General features: G+C 31.9%; 2 protein-coding genes across 5 annotated transcripts in view; one reads left to right on the top strand and one right to left on the bottom strand.

Moving 5' to 3' along the window:
- Positions 1-21,412, top strand: part of LOC100918193 (putative protein FAM172B) — a 194,813-nt gene that overhangs the window by 28,583 nt on the left and 144,818 nt on the right. The window lies entirely within an intron of this gene.
- SENP7 (SUMO specific peptidase 7) overlaps positions 1,325-21,412 on the bottom strand; it is a 156,646-nt gene continuing 136,558 nt past the window's right edge. For all 4 annotated transcript variants that reach the window (XM_031959602.1, XM_031959601.1, XM_031959603.1 and 1 more), the window contains 4 exons: positions 7,842-7,885; positions 7,361-7,429; positions 4,803-4,953; positions 1,325-3,480 (listed from right to left, as the gene is read on the bottom strand). In XM_031959602.1, the coding sequence (XP_031815462.1) occupies positions 3,343-3,480; positions 4,803-4,953; positions 7,361-7,429; positions 7,842-7,885 (402 nt within the window). In that variant the 3' untranslated portion in view covers positions 1,325-3,342. The remainder of the gene's footprint in view (positions 3,481-4,802; positions 4,954-7,360; positions 7,430-7,841; positions 7,886-21,412) is intronic.

Below are 21,412 nucleotides of genomic sequence, written 5' to 3' on the forward strand. Positions count from 1 at the left end.
TTTTAGCTTGTTAAAAATTAGTTGTCACATTTTTGGGGAGAGGGTAGAAAATGGAAGCTGTGGGATTGTAGCATGATAGCCATATTTCAAAGGTCTTAAAAAGAAAACCCATGTTTAATAAAGTCCAGAGGAAAATTTAACTGGAATCAATTACCTGGAATTGATTCTTATTTGTGTAGCCAAAGAAATCAAAGAAAAGAATTGAATGGTGTTATTGGATTATAATTGTCCTTAAAGTTCTAAGTGGTTTCAGTCTTTAAAGCTATTTTCCCTGAAACAGCTAGGTGTTGCGATGTAGAGAGCACCAATCCAGAAGTCACGAGGACCCGAGTCAAATTTGACCTCAGACACTTAACACGTTCTAGCTGTGTGACCTTGGGCAAGTCACTTAGACCCAATTGCCTCAGGGGGAAAAAAAGCTATTTTCCCTTCAAATTCCAAAATGATTCATAGAATTGGACAAAATATGTTAGGAGATTTTAGAAACTAAATTGTGAATTCTCATTGCTACTGCTAGTTTTAGTAGTATGTAGCTTTTATAGAACTTTAATAATGGTTTATAAAGTGCTTATTTATATAATCTTATTTGATCATGTGAACAGTTAGACTTTAGTACTATGTATGAAGCATAGAATATTTCTTGCTTCTGGATAGATTCATCATTACATAATCCATTTTTATTACTCTTTATATGAAACCAAAGTTTGTTTGCAACAATCTTATTAATTAATGGGAAGTAAATTAAAAATCAATTTTTCTTTTCATGGAAGTAAATGAATTGCTATCTCAACAAACTAGTTCATTGCCTATTTTATTGTAGCCAATGCGTAAATCTTTCTGATTAAAACATCTGTCACCTTGCCATAGTGAAAAGATCAATGAATTTGGGAATAAGACAACATGGATTTGAATCTTGGTTCCATCATTTATTATCTGCAATATCATGGGCAAATCAGTTAAATTCACTGAGGCTTGGTTTTTTCAAATATAATAATAGAGATAAAGTTCTGCTCTACCTATTTTAAAGGGCTGTCATGAAGGTCAAATAAAACAATGAGCATGGAAATAACGTGTAAACTGCTGAAGGACTTACAAACAAGGTATAATTAATAATGATGTTAATTTCTGAAAATAGCCAAAGGTCTTCATTTAAAGAAATTCCTTCTCCAAAATGGCCTAAACCTAGCAGGTTTGTAGTTATGCTTTAACAAGAATCAACAGACACCAAATTCTTCTTGTTGCCTCCCAACTCCTGAGTTGGCTAAAAGACTTGGTCTTCATTTTATATATCACTTATAAAAGGTAGTGAATCTAATCTGAATCATAGGTACACAAAAATACTTTTTATTCAGTTATTTAAAATACTTTTTTAATGGTTTATAGTAGTCAAGGTAGTATATTATATAATTTATTAAGCACCAACTATATGAAATACATTGAAAATTATACAACTAAAAATCTACTTCATTATAAGGGTTAACTTGCTTTTAAAAAACCACACATTTATTTGATGAGCTTAAAAACGTGTTTAATATCAAACACACTATTAATCATTCTCAAAACACAATATTTCCATCATCAATTGGTAGGGGAAAGGTAAGTTATTTTAACAAATCTTCAAAAATAATGACAGTGGTATCTTTGAAAAATGTACAAATGAAAATACTAAGAAAGCACAAGAAGATTTCTGTACTTGCTATATTCAAAATAAGATATACAAAATAATTAAGTCACCTAGAAAAATTGCCCCACAAATTGGGAATGACATATAATTATATCCCTCCTTATAATAGATCTCCAAAAGACAAATATTTTTAACAATATAAAAGTGGTGACAAAATTAAAAAAAGCCAAAGGTCACTGAGACATCACAACCTCAACCATATTACTTGGAATAAACTGTTTGACCTTTCAGCCTTACCTCTAATGGCTTCGGTTTTCCTTCCTTCCAATTATGATAAAAATCCAAGAGAAATCTGAGTTGGGAGATTAAAATTATATTCTTACAAAAGTTCTTATCTGAGAAAATGGAATATGATTATCTGTCTTCCTCAGAATATTTCTGATAATATCAGAGTGAATTATATTTAACAGATAGTCATGAAGTCTAGTCAGATATAATCCCAGCAGGATCACAAAAATTCAGTAAAATTTTGCCTGAATATGTACTGAAGAACTAAGCTCTCCTAGAAAAGCCTCTGGGGAAGAAAAAATATGATATTAAAAGGATGAAAACAATTTTTACTTTATTGGCAAAAAAGTTAGGTAGATAGATTTTTTTAAATGCATATTGAGTTCTAATAAACTAATGAGTAAGTCTGGACAAATGTGAATACTTAGCTTGTTAAAGTTCTAAGCATATAGAAAGCAAATGAGAACAATTTTATCTTCATAAAAATGAGTTCTCTTTTTCAATAATGGGGCGTGTATACTCATACAATGAATGAGTAAGTATCTCTATCTTATTTTACAAAGGTATCAATGAATATAATGTTTTTAAAAAGTATTCAGATTGTTTTTAAATGTTGTTTCTTAAAAGCCAAACTAATTTTCCAATTTTGAAAAGAAAAATGAATTCACATCTAAAAGAAAAAACTATAATTCTTAAGTTTTTTCACAATTTCACCCTAAATAAAAAAACTGCTTATTCCCCAATTTCCTTAAGTAACTGGAAGAAAAAAATTGTTGCAACTAAAGCGGGATGGAATTATTACCTAACTAGGGAATTGACCAAGTACATGATGTTTGAGTAGGTTTTTACCACCTCACATTAAGAGCGTTTTATTTTATATTATACAGAAGTAATGCCATAAATGGCATTCAACAATAATTGTTTTAAAATACACAGTATTCATAGGGCATGCTTGAGTTGCAAAAAAAAAAAAAAAAAAAAAAAAAAAAAAAAAAAAAAAGCTACAATGTGAAGTGACTTGCCAAGGATGGGTTTGGTACCAGAGGAGTAAGTGGTCCTGTACCCAAAATCTTGTGCAGGTTAAAACCATATAGTGGTTTGTTGTTGGTGTTTTTAATCACTTATTAAAACATTCTCACATCACATGTTGATTGCATAGTTCAAGCATATTCACTGAAAAAAAATATGAAATATTTATCAAATTTTAATTTCAACCTAACAACTTTATCTACATTCTCCCCCTTTCCACCCCTTTATCCCCATCTATCAGATCCAAACAAAATCAGTAATTATACAATTTAAATAATTTTGAACAATTTACAAAATAATCACAAGGTGTTTTCTTCTTTGCAAGCAGGATAGCACAAATGCTGGTATATAGCTTTCCAGTAATCTCTTAAAACACCAGTTCCACATCCATCAATGATGAATTAACTATTATTGCCCTTCTGTTGTTGTAAATGAAGTTTCAGAATCAGTTCCCGAATATCATCCCGTTTGGCCCTTATCACCTGACGAGGAAACCACTTCTCCAAGTGCAGGGGTAATTCAAAATTAACAATGGGATCCTAAAGATAAGAAACAGAAGACTTAATTACTTTAAGAGGACATTTCAAATTTTTATATTCATGTAATTCAACATGAAAAATCATTAAAATAGGAAAAAAGGAATTCATTGATTTTAAAGTATTATAAGTAAATATTAGAACTTCATTATAATATTATGCACAGAAAATATAGATTAACATGACAGAGCTGGAAGAGGCCTTAAAGATTATCTAGTCTGACTCATTAATTTTACAAGATACATAAATTGAGACCCAGAAAGTTATGATTTGAAGATTTAATAGCTGTTCAGTAGCTGAGCAGAAAAAGGGTTCCAGGTCACTTGATTCCCAGTTCACCAATTTTTTTTTTAATGCTACCTAATAACAGGGACTGCTAACAGATTAATAAACTAGTACAAATAAGTATATTTAATCTCCTGGTAATTAAATTCCTTTGGATAAGGTAAAGGCAGATTTGTATTAGACAATATACTAATTAGACTAATTAGACAATGTATTAGACAATACTAATACAATACTATCAATATTGTACTAATATAATATTATTGTATTATACAATGTCTTATTCAATACTATCATGTATCATATCAATGCTATCATGAATCATATACAATAAGAGAAAGAAAAATCACAAAATGACGCATATTTAATGAAAGCCAATAGTATATATTGCCCCAGGCTAACCACCCCCCACAACTCCCCAGTGATTCAAAATATTCATTTTATTTTCAAAAAAATTTGCGTGTGTGTGTGTGTGTGTGTACTTTTAGAGAACTTCTAAGCAGATGGTTTAAGACCCATTCATGCAAGGAAACATGCAGGTTCTGAGCTGATTAAATTCATGATGGTCTTGCTCAGATTTCAAAGTCCCTAAATGATGACAATCATACATGAAATAATGAAACCACAGCACTTAACCCAAAGGTGATTCTTAATCTCCATGTATATAGAAGCAATAATTCCTTCTCCTTATTGTCCCCTTATCACTATCTGATTATATGTATTGGGTTTCAGTTGGCTAAAGACAAAGTATTATTCTTCATAGTGCATATTAACCATTAATTTCACTAAATCCTTATTTCACTAAACATTTTAAATATGCATATCATATATTATTTGATAAATTACTTCACTATCAATTTAAATATATAATTTACATTTCAAATTATGATATAATCAATATTTATATGCAACATTATGAAATCTTTAGAAAAGATGTTCAGAAAAAAATTATTTTAAAAACTGCTACATAGAAACTCTGAATTACCCCTACTTCTTAGTTCCATAAAAATCCAACAAATAATCTAATTAATTCCATATACCTTGAAGAAGCTTTCCACATATTGTAGTAAATACACTCCACAATCACTGCTATTATCTTGCTTAGGAACTTTAGGGCACAAGTCAACCATATTTGTTTTGCTGAATTCACGATGTGTTTTTCTTCTAACTTCCCATTCTACTTCCAAGTACCTGGAACCAATAATGAGTAGAGTAATTCAAGTAGGAATTGTTTTTGTGTCTATGCAGCAGGTTCAAAGATTAAAGAGTGACATATTTTGCTGAATTTAATATCTCAAAATACCTACAGTTAAACCTGACTGTACAAAATTATACTACATGCATCTTTACAAGGATTGTTGTACTTTACAAGACTAAAACATTAGGTTTTTTCCCCCAATTAATAACAGGTGTATAATTTTGTATAATCCCTATATATATTATATAAATTTACAGGTCAGGTTATTTTAAAAGTGCTATGCAATTAAGCAAAATTTTATATTAGTGTAGCTTATTATATTTATATTCAAGTCAAATGTTCAAAGCCATTAGTATATCTTGTGGGCCAGGAAGGCAATTTAACTTCACATCCCCCAAATCCAGAGCAAATAGTCACAAAAAGAAAGATAGAATCTGGAGGTATTCTCAAAAAATACCATATCCAATAGTCTTGGTATATTGCTAAGTCAATCTATTATAAAGAAAATGTTAAATATATGGCCTCAAATTTTAAAATTCAAATGTTTCCTTCCTCAAATTTAAGAAACACATACTTTTATTTCCTACGGGACTAGGTATATATTTTAAATTTTTTTATTTTTAAATTTCAGAATTGAAAGGTACTCCAGAAATCATCTAGTCCAACCCATACCTGAATATCCCCTACAACATAATCAAGAAGAGATCAGATTGCTTAGTCTGTTTGAAGAAAAAGAAATTCTTGACTAAGAACTCCACTAATGAGAAATCCATTATCTTCTTAGTCAGTCACTACATTTTTGGATACCTGTAATTACTTCTATTTCTGTCTTCTAGGTGCAAGCAAAACAAAGTCTATTTTCTTTTCCACAGCACAATCCTTCCAATACTTGCAGGCAACAAACTGGTATGTTCTCACCAGGTCTTCCTTCTTCAGGCTAAGCATATATATAGCTCCTTCAAACATTTCTAAAATGTGGCACTGAGAACTGACTACAACACTGCAGATGCGGCCTGAGCCCAGAAAAATATAAAAAGACCTTCACTGTCTTAGTCCTGAACATTGGATCTTTCTTAAATCAATTTAAGACTAAAGTACCTATTTGGTTGTAAATGGCACACAGGTGACTAATTTTGAATTTGAAGTCCACTAATAACCAGGTTTTTTTTCAAATGAATTGATATCTTGTATTCATGACAATGATTTTCTGAACCTAAGTATTAGCTTTTATATTTGTTCCATTAAAACTGTCCTCAGGAGATCCTGCTCAACTCAAGATCTTTTACAATCCTAAATCTTGCCTCCACTATATTAGCTGTTTTCAGCTTTATGACTAGCAAATGTAATACAAATGCCATCTATGTCTTTACCCAACTTACTGATAAGAATATTAAAATACCACAGGTTTACAGAGAGATCCCTGAGAAACTCTAAATCTTTAAAAGTTAATGGTAATTTGGAGGCCAGCCATTTAGCCAGTTCTAAATATTACCTATTATACTCTTGTAGTTCCTATATCTCTAGTTTGATCAGAAGCCAGAATTTATTTGTCAAATGGTTTGTTAAAATCTAGGTAAATTATATTTGGAGCATTCTCCTGATCTATTACTCTAGGAACCCTGTCAAAAAAAAGGAAATGAGTTCATTTGACATGATTTATTCTTGATGAAGCTATGCTGGCTCTTAATGATCAGTTTCCTTTTATAGGAATTTTATTTTAAATAAAAATTTAAAGAATACAAGCTCAGTGATTTCTAGTCTGGAGACTTCACTCTCTTTCCCCCTACCCTTCTTTAAAATCAAGACATCTATCCTTCTAAAATCCTGCAGTCCTTCTCCCCTAATACACATTCTTTCAAAGATCAATGACAGTGGCTTTTCAAAATTTAAAGACATAATGTTCATAAATCTTACTTCAAAGTTAAACTAAAAAAACAATTAGAAAAATGCAAAGTAACTGTAAAATTAAGAACATATATTTATAGTAGAAAACAATGTTAATTTACAATTAAGAGGTTAATTTGAGAAAATTACCATCTTGAAAATCTTTTTTAAAAAGCTGCACCAATTACCATCAGTATTTAGTAGATATATATTTCTTCAAAATTCTTCCTTCGATTGCTAACACTAGTCAGTTTTTCATTCACTTTTGTCAAAAATCAGTTGAGAAAATACTTTAGTAATTAGTACATAACAATGATAAAATAACCTCACCTACATAAATACAAAATTAAATACTGACATGTTATTAGTTTTTTCTTTTGGTTTGGAGTTGCAAGTTTATCTGTCAAAAACTCTCAAGAAAAGTTTCTCCACTAATGCAGAGCAGCAACATTCTGAAACTTAAAGAGTCCTAGTGAGTTTTAAAACAGCTATAGAAATTGTAATAATATTACTCACTCTCTCAAAATCTGAACTGTATTTTGTACAGAACCAGCTTTCAAGGAGTCTAATATGAGAATGCATGGTCTGTGAAAAAGAAAAGGAAAATATTGTTATCAGCATTTATACACGCATGAATTTTGTCTCCTACTTAAAAGACTGTGAAGACAAGAGATGACCTCCAAGATCTCTTCCTTTTGTATAGAACCCTATCTTCCCTCTTAAGTGTCTCCTTCTACAGATGGCCTTTCCTGATCCCCCACTGAGTTATTTTTGCTCTTTCTGGATTGAAATTACTCTTCATTTACTCTCTATATGTTTTATGTACATACTCACATATGTACATATAGCTTTGTTCAAGTTGAATATAAGCTAGAGAACAGGGGCTGTTCCCTACTATCTTTGTGTCCCTAGTATCAGCAAAGTGCCTGATATTCAAGAAATGTGTGTTGGATTGAATTAAATGCATAACATATATTTAACTTTAAGATATACATACCTTTTACACATTTTCTTTGATTCTGGTGTAGTCTTGAGGGTACCCTGAAATAACATTACATATTTACTTTTTGTATATTTTTCTCCAGTAAAGCTAGTTTAGAAAAATGAACATTCCTAGTAGATATTATTTTTTAAATAAGAGGTCTAAAATACTCTGGTTTGAAAACTTCTAATGGCCTAGTAGTATTTTTTTTTTCAGATCAGTAGGATATTAGTAAGTCACTTTAATAAAAATCACAATGCCTCAAGGTTAAAAGGGATTTTATAGATAACCTATTTCAATATGACTGACAAGTAGTTTTCTGATTTTTTTTATCAAAAATATCCAAAGAGGAACCCATTACTTATTGAGAAAATCAGTTACCTACTAAGATAACCTTATTATCTAATAAGATGGGTCAAAAAAATCTAAGCAGTACTACATTTAATCTATCTTCTTATGTTCAATTTCACAGACTTCTCCTACTTTCAGACCCTGACACCAAGCAGGAAAAGTTGAATTTCTCTTCCAAAGAGCCCTTCAAATACCTTGAAATTGCTAGAAAGTCTCTAGTTTCTTCAAGCTATCCTCCCTTTCGATTTTTTTCACCTTTATAATGCCCTAAAATATAGTGCCCAAAACTGAAAATAATACTCCAGATATGATCTGATTAGGATAGAGTACAGCAAGACTATCATTTCCCTTGCTTTGAACATAATTTTCTAATCATATTAGATTTTTTGACTGCCATATTATACTGTCAATTAAGAGTCATGTATAACTAAAACCTATATCTTTTTCACATGAACTATTATCTGCAAACATGTTTTTCCATCCTTTACTTATTTTTTTTTATCAGAGTTAAGGTATTTACATATTTATCCCAACCAAACTTTATTTTGATGAAGTTCATCATCATCAGGGAAATCATTTTAGCCTGTCAAACCAATTTAGGTACTCACTCTGGTGCCCAAAGTAATGAGTGACTTATTCCTGCTATCCACAGAATCACAATTTGAGAAATGGAAAGGACTTTAGTAGTCATTTACTCCAATTTATACACCAAAGAAATTCCCATATTTCAAAAGAAGTCATTAGGCTAGCCATTCCTCTGCAAAGAGGGGAAAATCCATAATTCCTCAAGGCAGTCCATTCAATTTTTAGACAACTCTGATTGTTTCTAAGTTTTTCCAGATATTAGGCCTATTATAACTTCCAATTATTGTTCCAAATTCTATCTTTGGGGATCAAATACAAGAAGTCAAATCCTCTTCAACATGACAATCCTTCATATATTTGCAGTTATCATGTCAAACACCACCCCCAAATCTTCTTTTTTCTAGGTTAAACATGCTCCAATTCTTTCAACTAATTGTCCTATGACATAAATCTAGACATTTCCTAATCTGGGAAACTATCTCTTTCCTTATTCAGTCCAAGATGGCATTTTTTGGTTATCACATTGCACTGTTGAGATATGTTGCACTTGTACTCTATTATAAAATGCCTGGATCTTTTTCAAACTACTAACTAAACATGATTCCCCCAATTTTATATTAATAGAACAAATTATTTGAACCCAAGTATAATATATGTGGTGTTCTCTTCTTTTTCTAAAATATAATGGTTCTCTGGGAACAGGTTTCTTGGGAAGGTTCTGGAGGCAGCCTTAGTTTCATTTCCAAGTAATAATCACTCCAAATGCAGCCAGCTGTTAAAGTAGTTCTTTATTGTCTCTTCCAAAATAGCCCAGTTAGCTTTCCTTGGTTCTGAGCGCTCTCGTTGCTAGTCTTTTGCCTCTGCCAGTTTCTGCCTCTAGCTCAACTCTGACTCTTGGCTTCTCAATCCCCTCAACTGAATCTTCACTGACTTGTAGCTCTCAATATCTCCAATTGACCCTCGCTGAGACTGAGAGATTCTTATATATGATCTCTTAAAGGTGTGAACCCAAAGGTTGACTCCTCCTCTGAGAGAGTGGGACTGTGGGAGGTGTAAACTTGGATATCTCCCAATTTGTGAACTCCAATGTGTGAGCCAATGCGTGAACTCTCAAAGGTGTAAACATAAGCATTGTTTCTATCAATTCTAGTGACTTGACTTGTAAGGATTTGCTCTAATATGTGCACCAATTACATAAGCATTGTTTCTATCAACTCTAGTGACTTAACACCTTGTAAGGATTCTAACAAATATTTATGCCTACTGAATTTCATTTAATTAGATTCAGCCCAGTACTCTAACCTGTCAAAATCCTTTTAGATTCTGTCATATATGTTAGTTTTCTCTCAATTTGGTGTTATCTGCAAATTGAGTATGTCATCTACAAGTCACTATCTCAGAGTCAAGTAAAGGTGCCTAGGTGCCCAGGTGCACACTACTGGAGAACCTTGGCCAATAATATTGAACCATTAATGCAACTATTCTTGGAGTACAGTCATCTAACTCATCTAACCAGAAAATCCATCTAATTATGTCTCATCTAGGTCCATATTTTATTCTCTTTACTTGCTCATTTATTTTGGGTATCAAAATACCTTTTAAATCACTTTTGTTTCATCACTTCCAGAGCACAGATCTTTCTTGGTGGAGACAACAGAAGTTTAGTAAGAGTGGAGCAGAGCTCTGCTTTTCCCCTTTTGTCAATTTTCATCATACCTTCTACTCCCTGAAGGCCCAATACCATTTTTATTTTCCTTTTGAGGTAGCCAGGTAGTTCAGAAGATAAGTAGATAAAGTGCTGGGGTGGAGCTAGAAAATACTCAGTTCAAATATGGCACCGGACACTTACTAGCTATGTGATATGGCAAATGGCAAATAGTAGAAACCACTTCAATATCCTTGCCAAGAGAAGCTCATGGAAAGAAGGGGCCACAGGGTCACAAGAAGTCAGTGAATAAGTGACTGACAATAATAATAATCTTTCTTTTGCTCCTAATATAATGAAAATCCTCCCTTTATCTTTAATTTCCCTCAGCAGCCTCACATTCTGAGCTTCTGGCACTATTTTTACAGAATGATGATGTTTTTACATTCATCTTCTCTTATTTGGCTTTACTTCCATTTCTATAAATTTATTTTTAAAATGTAATTGCTTGAACAAGTTTCCTTTGCATCCACATGGGTCTCTTCAAACAAATCCTAGCCAAATGGCACAGTGGAGGGAGCCCTGGATTTGGAATCAGAAAGACCTGAGTTCAAATCCTGCCTCAGACATTAGCATTATGATCCTCAGTATTTAAGCCATTTCCTTCAATTTCCTCATCTGTAAAATGGGGATTAACAACAATACTCATCAGTGTTGTTGTGAGGATCAAATGTGACAATTGTAAAGTATCCAACAGAGTGCTGGCACATAAGTTTTTTAAAAATACTTATTTCTTTCCTTCCTTTTTTCCTCCTCACTGGAATTTTTTTCCCTTTGTATCTTCATAATTTCATTTTATCTTGTCAGTTGAGGTCTAGTGGTTTAGTCCATGAAATCCTACTTATCTTTTTCTTTGAACCCATTCAAATGTGCTTCCCCAAAAATCTAGAGTGCATATCAGACTGTGGCCAGATTTCATTTCCTTTCATAATCATAAACTCTTAAGAGGAAGTAGTCACTACTCACAGGGTTTCCCAGAACCCCAATAGTAAGAATTAGATATAGAACAAAATGTCTCCTTCATTTCCCCCGCCCTTTGAAGGATAAAATTAACACTAAGGCAAACCAAAGAACTATTCCTCCTATTTTTAGTCCTACTACTCTTCAGTAGATGTCTAAATAATTTAAATCTCCCATCACTACCATATCACATTTTTGTGGCTGGCATCAAATCTATTTCCCAAATAATCTATTTCCTCTTTCTAAAGGGAATTTTCACATGACACCTAAAATAGACTTTTTTTTTTTAGAAAAGTTAAATAATTTTCTAAAACTTAGAACTGAAATGAGACAAATAAGATCACTAATTCTATTTCAGATCCCTCTTTATAGCACAGAGGTAATCCTGGGTTATGTCAGCACAATGGAGACTCTGGTCTTGGACACAGAGGTCCAGTTATCTGAGAATAATCCTACCTAAGGAGAAAGAGGATGCAAAGAACCACCAAGCTTTTAGAATATCTATTAACATAAACTGGTGTTACTCTAGTTGTGAGATATTTGTGCAATGACCAACAATTTGATACATTGCTAAAGGAATGAAACAACATCCATTTGCAAATTCTCAAAACAAAATGAAACCAGGAGATATAAAGAACTTTCAGCTTAGTGGAAAGATGGTTCACAGATCTCTTTAGATGGACAAATAAATTGGTATTGGTATCAAATAATTCATAGGACTACTTTCATCATGTCTCTAAAAATGTAATTTCATGAGACATTTGAATATTTCATCTTTGGAATGCTCATGATGATTAAAGGCAAGGAAACTAACATGAAGGCATATGCTCCAATATCTGCCACAGAAGAAAAAATACTAAAGAAATCCTAAAATAAACTTAACAAAATCCTTTAAACCAAATGAAGCAAATATTTTTATACTGACTGGGGATTGTTTCACAGTCATGATCTTCTCCCCCCAGACCAGCTAATAGAATCAGAAAAAGTAAGGGACCAAAAAACAAACAAACAAACAAACAAACAAACAAACAACAACAAGGTAACAAGGTGCTAATGTTTCAAATTCAATGCAAAGACATGACATTGTGAAATTAGAAAGATGGCCAGTGGAAAGCTATGTCCTCGAAGGCATTTCAAAATCTAAAGAGACAATTAAGGCAGTTGAGGCAAAAAACAGTTTTGTGCAGTTTGATCTCTATGCCTCTACCAGAAGGGAAGAGGAGGAGAAAGAAGTGACTTCTCTCTCTTCCTCCTCTCCATTAACTATGGTGTTTTTCACTGAAGCTACTGATCCAGTAAGAAGCAAAAAACTTGGAAGCAGGAAGCAAGGAACATGACCTCTGACAGCAGTGAAGTTGATTATTAATACAAGTGCACAATACCCCTGACAGTTGAGAGTCAAATTGCCTAAAGAAGCACAGCCAGAGAGCCCAAATGACTTTAATTTTAACCCCTAGTGATATTTTGTCTAGGGATACTCTTGAATGAAGACATCATGGGAACAGAAAGATGATGAAGAGCACGTAGTATCTGAAATATGAATTCTGAGTTTGTGCTCACAATGGCCACTGATACAATGTGTATACGTAGAAAAGGAGACCCTAGGTTTATGGGGGAATGTTTTATAGCTATTGTTCTTAATGTGATTTTTTTGAACAAATGCTTTTGCTTTGAGTTAGTTGTGACTACATATAATTATGAAAGCTAAGTGTACCTGTGGGGCTAGTAAGCAACTTTTTTAGGAGAAGATACATAGAGAATCTAACCCAACCAAGACAGAGAAAGCAAGGTGGAAAGTGAGCTTTCCTAGAGAATGTTATGTACACTTTGAAATTTGGTTACTTAAATGCAAAAGTTAACATGGGGGAGGAAGATGAATATATTTTTAAAATATGAAAAATGCTGTTCATAATTAATAAGTCAAAGATATTAAGATTATTCAGAAACCCCATATCCACATGTCTCATGTGTGTGTATGTATGTGTGTGTCTGTGTGTGTGTGTGTGTGTGTGTTTTCTATGAATATAATATACATACATACATCTGTTTCAAAAAGAGAAAATGCACTGGGCATAGTGAGCATGGAACATAATCACAAAAAATGCATTTGCCTATATATTGCCTAAAAATGACTGGTTCCTAAGTTGGTAATCATTTATACTGGCAGAACAACTGGCTACAGAAATAGTCAATATTAATTTAAAGTGAAAATAGACAACTAAGACAAAGCTGTATGCAATTTCAATAGTCTCAATCCAACCTATTTAAGCAATGTGTTGACTTTGAAAAATGAAAAATTAATAAAAGATAAAATTGACTAATTTTCTTAGAAAAGTTTAACCAAAATTATTAATTTCCAGAATAAAGAGGCCAAAAGAGCACAGACACTGATCCAGTTAACAAATTCTTTAATTACTTTCTAAGCAAAATAACTCAGCAAACAGGCAACATCAGCACAACTGTCTTTATATACATTATATTGAAGAATGGTGGAAGATGATGTGTAAACAACATAATATCACAAAATAGTAAAAAGAACTTCCAGTTAAGATGGCAACGTGTGTAGTTATAGAAGAGCCCAGCACAAACTCCAGCAAAGAACTAAATTAGACATAAAATCAAATAATGATTGAGAAATCTAAACAAAACAAAACAAACAAACAAAAAAGCATCTACATCCAAAACAAGAAAATAACAAAAAGATAGAAGATGTGTAATTTTCTAGAAATTTAACAAAATATGTATTCACAGAATAAGTGGCCAAGAGCACAAATGTCCAAACAGAATCTGTAAGCTTTCTAGCAAAATAACTAGAAGATGGCATATCACAAGTGTCTTTATATACTTATATTGAAGAATAGGTGAGAAGATGGATGTAAACAAACTACATGTCCAAAATGCAAGTGATATTCCAGTGAAGACTGGAACGCTGTAATTACTTGAGGCCAGACAAACTCCAGCAAGAGGACTACAATAGCCCATAATCAATATTATGAATCACAACAAACACAAAGGGCAAAAAGCATCTAGTCAAAAGAAATACAAAGATAGCAATGATGAGCTTTGATGAAGACATGAAGACAGGTTCCAGAAAGTCTCATGACACAGAAGAAAAGCTGAAGCCTTCTAGTCACAATAACTGGAAGATGTATACAGTGTTAACTGGTATGATAAGATAGAGAGAGACAGAGAGGACAGAAACAAGATCCTCACTTGCTCTGTAAGATGATCAGAAAACAGGTCAATGAATACTGAACTAGGGAACATAGACCTAAAGCATCATGATTAGAACCAGGAAAAACTGAAGATGATTAATGAATTTATGAGACATGAAGACCCAGCTCAGAACAATTTGACACAGAAAAAGGAAATTGCAAATGGAAGGAAGGAAGAAGAGAAGAGAGGAAGAGGAAAGGAATGAGATCGATTTGTTAGAATGATCAGAGAAAGGGTCAAGGAAAGAGAATTGGAAGATAGGAGGAACCTAAAATCATGATTAAAGGAAGGAGGGAGTGCAAAAAGAAGGAGGAGTTAGAGAACCCACTCAAAAGGATTGAACAAAAGGAAGGGAGGAGGGAAGAAAGGAAGGAAAGAAAGGAGTAAGGAGGGAGGGAGGGAAGGAAGAAGAAGGGAGGAAAGGGAGTGAAGGGAGGGAGAGAGGGAACAAAGGAGGGAAGAAAGGAAGGAAGGAGGGAGGAAGGAAGAGAGGGAGAGAGGAAGGAAAGGAAGGAAGGAAAGAAAAGAGGGAGGAAGGAAGAGAAGGGAGGAAGGAAGGAGGGAGAGGGAAGAGAGGGAAGGAATAATATTGATTGCTTCTCTTTCACCTCTTCTTAGTAAAGAGAAAAGAAAAAAGAGAATAAAGCATATAAGAGGAGATGAGAGAAATATAATAATAATCATCTGTTGAACATGGAAGAGGATAGCTGAATGGAGTAGAAAGCAGAGAAACATATTTGAAATATAAAAATTCATACAGAGTAAAAATGAATTTATTGTGAATCAGGCAAATAAATAAGCAAGTACAGCAAGTATTACCTGAGACAAGAGGCAAGTGGAGAAAATGTATTATGCTTAAAGGCACCTGAGATAATTATGTCAGTGCTTTTATATATGCACCAAATGCCATAGCATGTAAATTCTTAAAGGTATTTAAAGGAAAAGGTAACTAAATGAGAGAAATATGTAATGAAACCATAATCACTGAAAGAGTCAATATGCCCATTTCAGACCTAAGCAAAAATATAAGTGATGTGAATAGAATTTTAGAAAAGTTAGATTTCTGGCCATTATTACATGAAAAGGAGAAGGAATATATACATTTTCCGTCACCTTTACATACTACAAAAAAACTACGTTAGGACATGAAAAGTTCATAAATAAATGCAGAAAAGCAGAAATACTAAACATTGACTGTAATGCAATTAGAATGATCAGTAAAGGGATCTTAGGAAATGAATCAAGTTTAAATGGAGATTATTTTAATTCTAAATAATCGATGACTGAGGACAAAAACACAGAAACGATAAATAATTTCACTAAAGAAAGTTATAATAATATGACAGTTTAAATGGAGATTATTTTAATTCTAAATAATCGATGGCTGAGGACAAAAACACAGAAACGATAAATAATTTCACTAAAGAAAGTTATAATAATATGACAGTATATTAAAACTATAAGGATACAGATAACACAATTCACAGAGGGAAATCATGTCTTTAAACAATTAAAAAGAAAATATCAATGAATTTGGAATGCAATTTTTTTAAAAGCAGAAAAGCAACAAATCAAAAATCCTTAATCAAACACAAAAACCCAGAAATTTTGATTATTTAAATTTAAGTTGATCAATAAAACTTGGACAGATTTGTTTTAATTAGATAAATTATTGGATAATCTAATCAAAAAATGAAGAAAACAAAATTGCCAATTCCCAAAAACGAAAAAGAATAATTTATAGGAAATAAAAAGGAAATAAAAGAAAAAAATTATCTAAATTTAATAGGCCAAAAAAAACCAAATATTTTAAAAACTTAATCTCAGAAGAATAAAAAGCCACAAATAAATTTCAAAGAAAATATTAGGACCAGAAGGATAAGTGAACTCTATCAGACATTTCAGGAATAAGAATTAATTCTAATAATATGTAGATCAGTGGTTCTCAAACTTTTGCATAGTGGTAGAATCCTTCATTTTAAATAATACTTTGGTAGAATACTTGTAGTAAAATCCTCTAAAATTATTTTTAATGTCTATTAACAAACAACAAAAGATTCTGTGGTTTTTTAAAAATGCTTAAAAAAATAAATAAAACTTGGGGAGCTTCAGGGTTCCTTTTGCACAATTTGAGAAACACCAATATAGATCATTTGCAAAAATAGGAAAAAAGGGATCCTACCAAATTTCTTCTATGAAAGAACTATGATCTTGATACCTAAACCAGGGAGAAATAAAGCAGATAAAGAAAACTACAAACCACTTTTCCTAATGAATACTGATGCAAAAATGCCAAATATTAACAACAATGCTACAACAACATATTAAAAAAAATTTACACTATTACCATGTTGAATTCATACCAGGAATGTAGACTTGATTCAATTTTGGAAAAATTATATACACAATATGCTATAGTAATAAAAAAAAACCCAAAATTCATATGGTTATATGAATGCAATAAAAGCTTTTGAACAAAACATACTCCATGTTTAAAAAAAATCAAAACAAACAAGCATAAAGGGAATTTTACATAATATCATTAAAAAGACCTAACTAAAAACCAAGAGGCACCATTACATGGAATTGGAGATAGTCCAGAGAATTTTTGAGTAGGATCAAAGGTAAAACAAAGATGATTACTACTATTTGATATAGAACTAGACATCTTGACAAAATCATTAACACAAGAAAAAGAAACTGAAAAATCAGCATAAAGAGAATTCCAGATGATAGTGGATTAATTGCATTATCAACTGAAAAAAAGCTTCACAAAGTGGTAGAATATAAAATTAACTACAAAAATCATTAAACTTTTTGTAAGTTACTTACAAAACTCAGGAGGAAAATAAAGCAAAAAAATTTTTTTTCTTCAAAATCACTACAGAACATTTAAAAAAAAAATCTAGGAACCTGTCTGCCAAGACATATATAAGAATTATGGGAATACAACTACAAAAAACTCTTCATAAAAATAAAAACATTTAAACAGTTGCTCAAGTTTTGAGTTATGCCAATATAATGAAAATGATAATACTACCTAAATTACTTTTCAAATTTAGGTCCATGTCAATCAAATTGCTAAAGGTAAAAAAAGTCTACTTTATAACAAGAAAAAAAAACATCAAAAATTCATCGGGAAAAACAAAATGTTAGAAATCTCAAAGAAAAAAAAAATTTTAAATCCTCAACTATACTACAAAGCAACAATAATCAAGATTATCTGACACTGGTTTAAACATAGAAAGGTTGATCAGTGGAAAAGATTAGATGCACAAAATGCAGAAACAAGAGAACAAAGTTGTTAAGCCCAAGCACCTGAACTAGTAGGGTAAATTCTTACTAACAAAAATGGCTAGAAAAATAGCAAAGAAGTATGACAAATATTGGATTAGACCAACATCTCACTCCCATGTACCACAATGTGCTTTTGAGGAATGGATAATTTAGTCTGAATATTTTTCATGAACAAATAGGGAAGGATAAGGGAAAGATACTTTTACAAGTATGGATGTTCGGAAAGAGTTCTTTTGTTCAAACAAGGAAGAAAGGTTATCACAAAACAAAAGGAACAATTTTAATTGCATAAAACTGAAGGTTTCTATATAAAAATCAATGCACAGTTGGAAGTGAAGAATTTTAGTTGGAAATATTCTTTGTGGCAAATTTATCATACAAAGGTCTTATGTCCAAAATATTTAGGGAACTTTAAATACATAATTGAAATACTTTGTAGCAATAAAATCAACTTAACTAAAATTAGAAGGTAAACAGAAAGGGGAAAAATCTGTGCAACAAGTTTCTCTGATAAGGGGAAATGGTTTGAATATTTAAGAACAAGGATCATTCTCCAATCAAGAAATGACCAAAGATTATGAACAGGCAATTTCCAAAGGAAGAAAAGCATACTATCAATAACCGTATGAAAAAATTTCTTCAAATTACTACTAATGAGAGAAATATTAATTTCACTTCATAGTTATCAGATTGTCAAAGATGAAAACAAATGCTTGCTAATTGGGAGAGAAAAGAAAATCAATCAGCAAGCATTTATTAAGCACCTGATATGTGCCACAAAATTATATGCTGAGGATACAAATACAAAATCAAAACAGTCCCTTTAAGGAGCATACATTAAACTGAAAATGTCAGAAAACAAAGCCAAAAAAATTTGAACTCAGAAGAAATCCATGCTGGAGGCCAAAAAAATTTTAAAGATACTCTAGAACTGATTATCAAATGACTTTAAGGAGGAAAAGATCCTAAAAGAATTTTTTTAAAAAATCATCCAAGAAAGACAATGGTCAGTTGTGGAGTCAGAAAGTCTGAGATTAAATCTTGTCTCTGAAACAAAGATTATTATAGTCAAATCATAATTTTTTAATAACCCAAATAACTCTTTAAGACTAAAAGTTAGAGATGTTACCTGTCTGCACATGAACAGTTTCCACATCAGGAATTCCCCAACTTAATTAAACCAGTAAACCAAACAAAAAAATTCTAATGGCAATAATGATGACATCAATAACTACTATTTCATATATTTACTTTCTTACTACTATAAAAATTTTAGTAAGATCACAGATTCATAGAGTATCTTTTATGTAAATGACAGGCTATCAGAGACCATTCCTTCTAACAAACCACATCTTCAGTCACACATTATTACATTTATAAGAAATATGTGATTCTGCTGTGTTAATTTGTAGTTTACAAAGATTTCATTTCACTCACAATGCAATCCTAAAAGCTCTCCTCCAAAACGTCTTTCATGTATATATTAAAGTTATGTAAGATTATCTGATAAATGTAACAAGAGAGCTAACTTTGTCCAACAAATTTTTTATCATTTCTAATCAATACATGGAACAATAAACTATCCACTCAGAAGTGTATACTACTGCTATTTATGTATTTCCTGAAGTAAAGTGTAACTAAAACAAGAATACATCATATTTGGTGAGGTTCTCTAAATTCTACTACATGACATTGTACTGACCACATGGTGCATTAAAACATGCCCAGTGAAAGTCTGGTCTAATAAACCATACAGGGAAAAAAAAAAAGAGTAGAGATTATGTATTCATTCAGATTATAATGTAGAACTAGATATCTCATTCCACTGAATTAATAGAATACTACCTATATCTTATGACAGAGAGAAGTAGACAATCAGCCAAGCAAAGTCCTGAATTACAGAGAGACTGCATCACATGTGGAAAATTCCACAATATTTCTAATGATCTTTTCAACATTGATAATCTCCCAAGAAAAGCAGCAAGAGAGCTAGAGATGAACAGAATGCTGGCTTGAAGATGTGAAGTTTAAGTCCAGTTCTGCCATATTTTAGCTGAGCAAGCTTAGATGGGTCACTCTCTTGGTGTTCTAGGCAACTCTCCAAGATTAGAAGTTACAGAGAAAATGACAACCTGAATTGGTAGAGGGAGTTTCCTTATCTGGAATTTCTATATGAAATCACAGGCCCAATTCCTATTCCTATCTCAATTCTCACAGAGATGTTATGTAGTTGAAAATTATGAGCCATTAGAATCAAAGAATGGTGTGAAGATACACAGTGGCTATCAGGAGATAGCAGTACATCCACTATCAGTGACAGGCAAATGGACAAGCAGAATAAAACAAAGCACTCATTACAGTTATGAGCAAGAAAGAAGGTGAGCCAGACATGTGGGAGGAGTGATAATCCAAGTGTTATGCTGGTGAAATAAAATATGCTTTAGATAATGGCTTTAGATAATGGCTAAAAAGTTAAGACAAAAACAATTTGTATCAATTTCCTTGTATTTTAAACATGCTTAGAGAACTACTATTTAAAAGAAATCTATTATATAAATCTTAATAAAACAAAGATTCACTCTACAACATTTTTTCTGTTAATCCAATTTTCATATATAAGGATCTATATAGATCAACATACAAATGGATATTATTTCAAAAGTTAATGTCATTTGGTTCTTTGTAACTCTAAACACATTTATCCCTATAAATATCATAACTAGTTTAGATATTGACTTTAACCAACAAAGATATATATATAATCCTCTATATTGCAAAAATACTTTTCATTTATATAATAGTAGAAAATTATGCTGTGGTAAATATACAGTATTTTACTGTCATTTATAATCTAAATGGGTTTTATGAACCAGTAGTCTCAGAACTGCAGAGCTGGAAGAAATATCAAAGGCCATTTTAAGAAAATCTTCTGTAATATATACAATTTCTAGCCTTTTCTTGAAATTCTCAGTGAAGTAGAATTCATTACCTCCCAAGGCAGTGAATATCACTTGTAGATAGCTCTAATAAGTAAATGTTTCCAAACCTCTACCTGAAACCTGCCTATATGCCATCTTCATTCCCTATTCCTCGTTGTCCTTTGGAGCCAAACATAACATGTCTAATCTCTCTTTCATATGACAGCCTTTCAAATATAAGACAATAACTATTACTAATATACTAAGTATTTTCTCCTTCAAGTTTAACATCCACAGTTCCTTAAATCAATACTTTTATGGCATGTCCCTGAAGCCCTTGACCATTCTGGCCATTCTTCTCTGGATTCTTTCCAAGGTAACATCTTTTTAAAATAAGGCATTATGAAATACACATAATATTCCCAATATGGTCTTATTACTATCATCTCCTTTAGATTTTCTGGCTCCATAGAAATGTTGACTCATATGGAACTTGCAGTTTTTTGGATAAACTATTGTCTAGCCATGTCTCCCTATCTTAAATTTATAAAGTT

Source organism: Sarcophilus harrisii, chromosome 3 (genome assembly GCF_902635505.1).
Source record: "Sarcophilus harrisii chromosome 3, mSarHar1.11, whole genome shotgun sequence".
Classification (NCBI taxonomy): Eukaryota; Metazoa; Chordata; class Mammalia; order Dasyuromorphia; family Dasyuridae; genus Sarcophilus; species Sarcophilus harrisii.